This window comes from Antrostomus carolinensis, unplaced genomic scaffold, assembly GCF_000700745.2.
Source record: "Antrostomus carolinensis isolate BGI_N321 unplaced genomic scaffold, ASM70074v2 scaffold39501, whole genome shotgun sequence".
Classification (NCBI taxonomy): domain Eukaryota; kingdom Metazoa; phylum Chordata; class Aves; order Caprimulgiformes; family Caprimulgidae; genus Antrostomus; species Antrostomus carolinensis.
In genome coordinates, this window is record NW_010294201.1 from 1 (window position 1) to 544 (window position 544).

At 66.5% G+C, this 544-nt stretch overlaps 1 protein-coding gene across 1 annotated transcript in view; it reads left to right on the forward strand.

Moving 5' to 3' along the window:
• The first annotated feature begins 194 nt into the window (after window positions 1-194).
• The window catches only part of MBOAT4 (membrane bound ghrelin O-acyltransferase MBOAT4), a 1,012-nt gene continuing 662 nt past the window's right edge, over window positions 195-544 (forward strand). Inside the window, exon 1 of the mRNA XM_010177558.2 lies at window positions 195-538. Coding sequence (XP_010175860.2) covers window positions 195-538 — 344 coding nt within the window. The remainder of the gene's footprint in view (window positions 539-544) is intronic.

Below are 544 nucleotides of genomic sequence, written 5' to 3' on the forward strand. Positions count from 1 at the left end.
GAGCAGCCAGGAACTGGACCCAGAGGACGCCAGGTAACACCCCGGCTCTGTCTCCTTCCTGCTCCTCCCCTTGGTGGGCTGGGGACCCTCCTGGTCATGTTGTGAGGGTGGAGGGCCCTCTGGGCCAAACTGTCTTGCTCTTTCACAGCCCTCAGTCTCCACTCTGGCTCCGGCTGCATCCCCGTGCGTGGGCGATGCTGTGGGCACGGCTGCACTCTGGGGTCGTGGGACAGCGCATCCCCCGTGTGCAGCCCTGCGCCTGTGCTCTGACGCTCCCTTCGAGGGACTCTCAGCAGCTCTCAGGTGCCCTCTCCTTCCAGGCCAGCCCTTGCCCGATGCTGCTCACCCAGAAGGCTACGTCTCTGGCCCTGGACATCCACGAAGGGGTCGTGCAGCTCCACCCGGGCCAGGGGCTTTTGCAGCGGGCTCTGCCCCTCTGCAGCTACCTGCTCTTTTTCCCAGCCCTCCTCGGAGGTCCCCTGTGCTCCTTCAGCAGGTTTCGGGCCCAGGCTGAGTCCCCGGGGGCTGTCCCCCACCCGCTGAG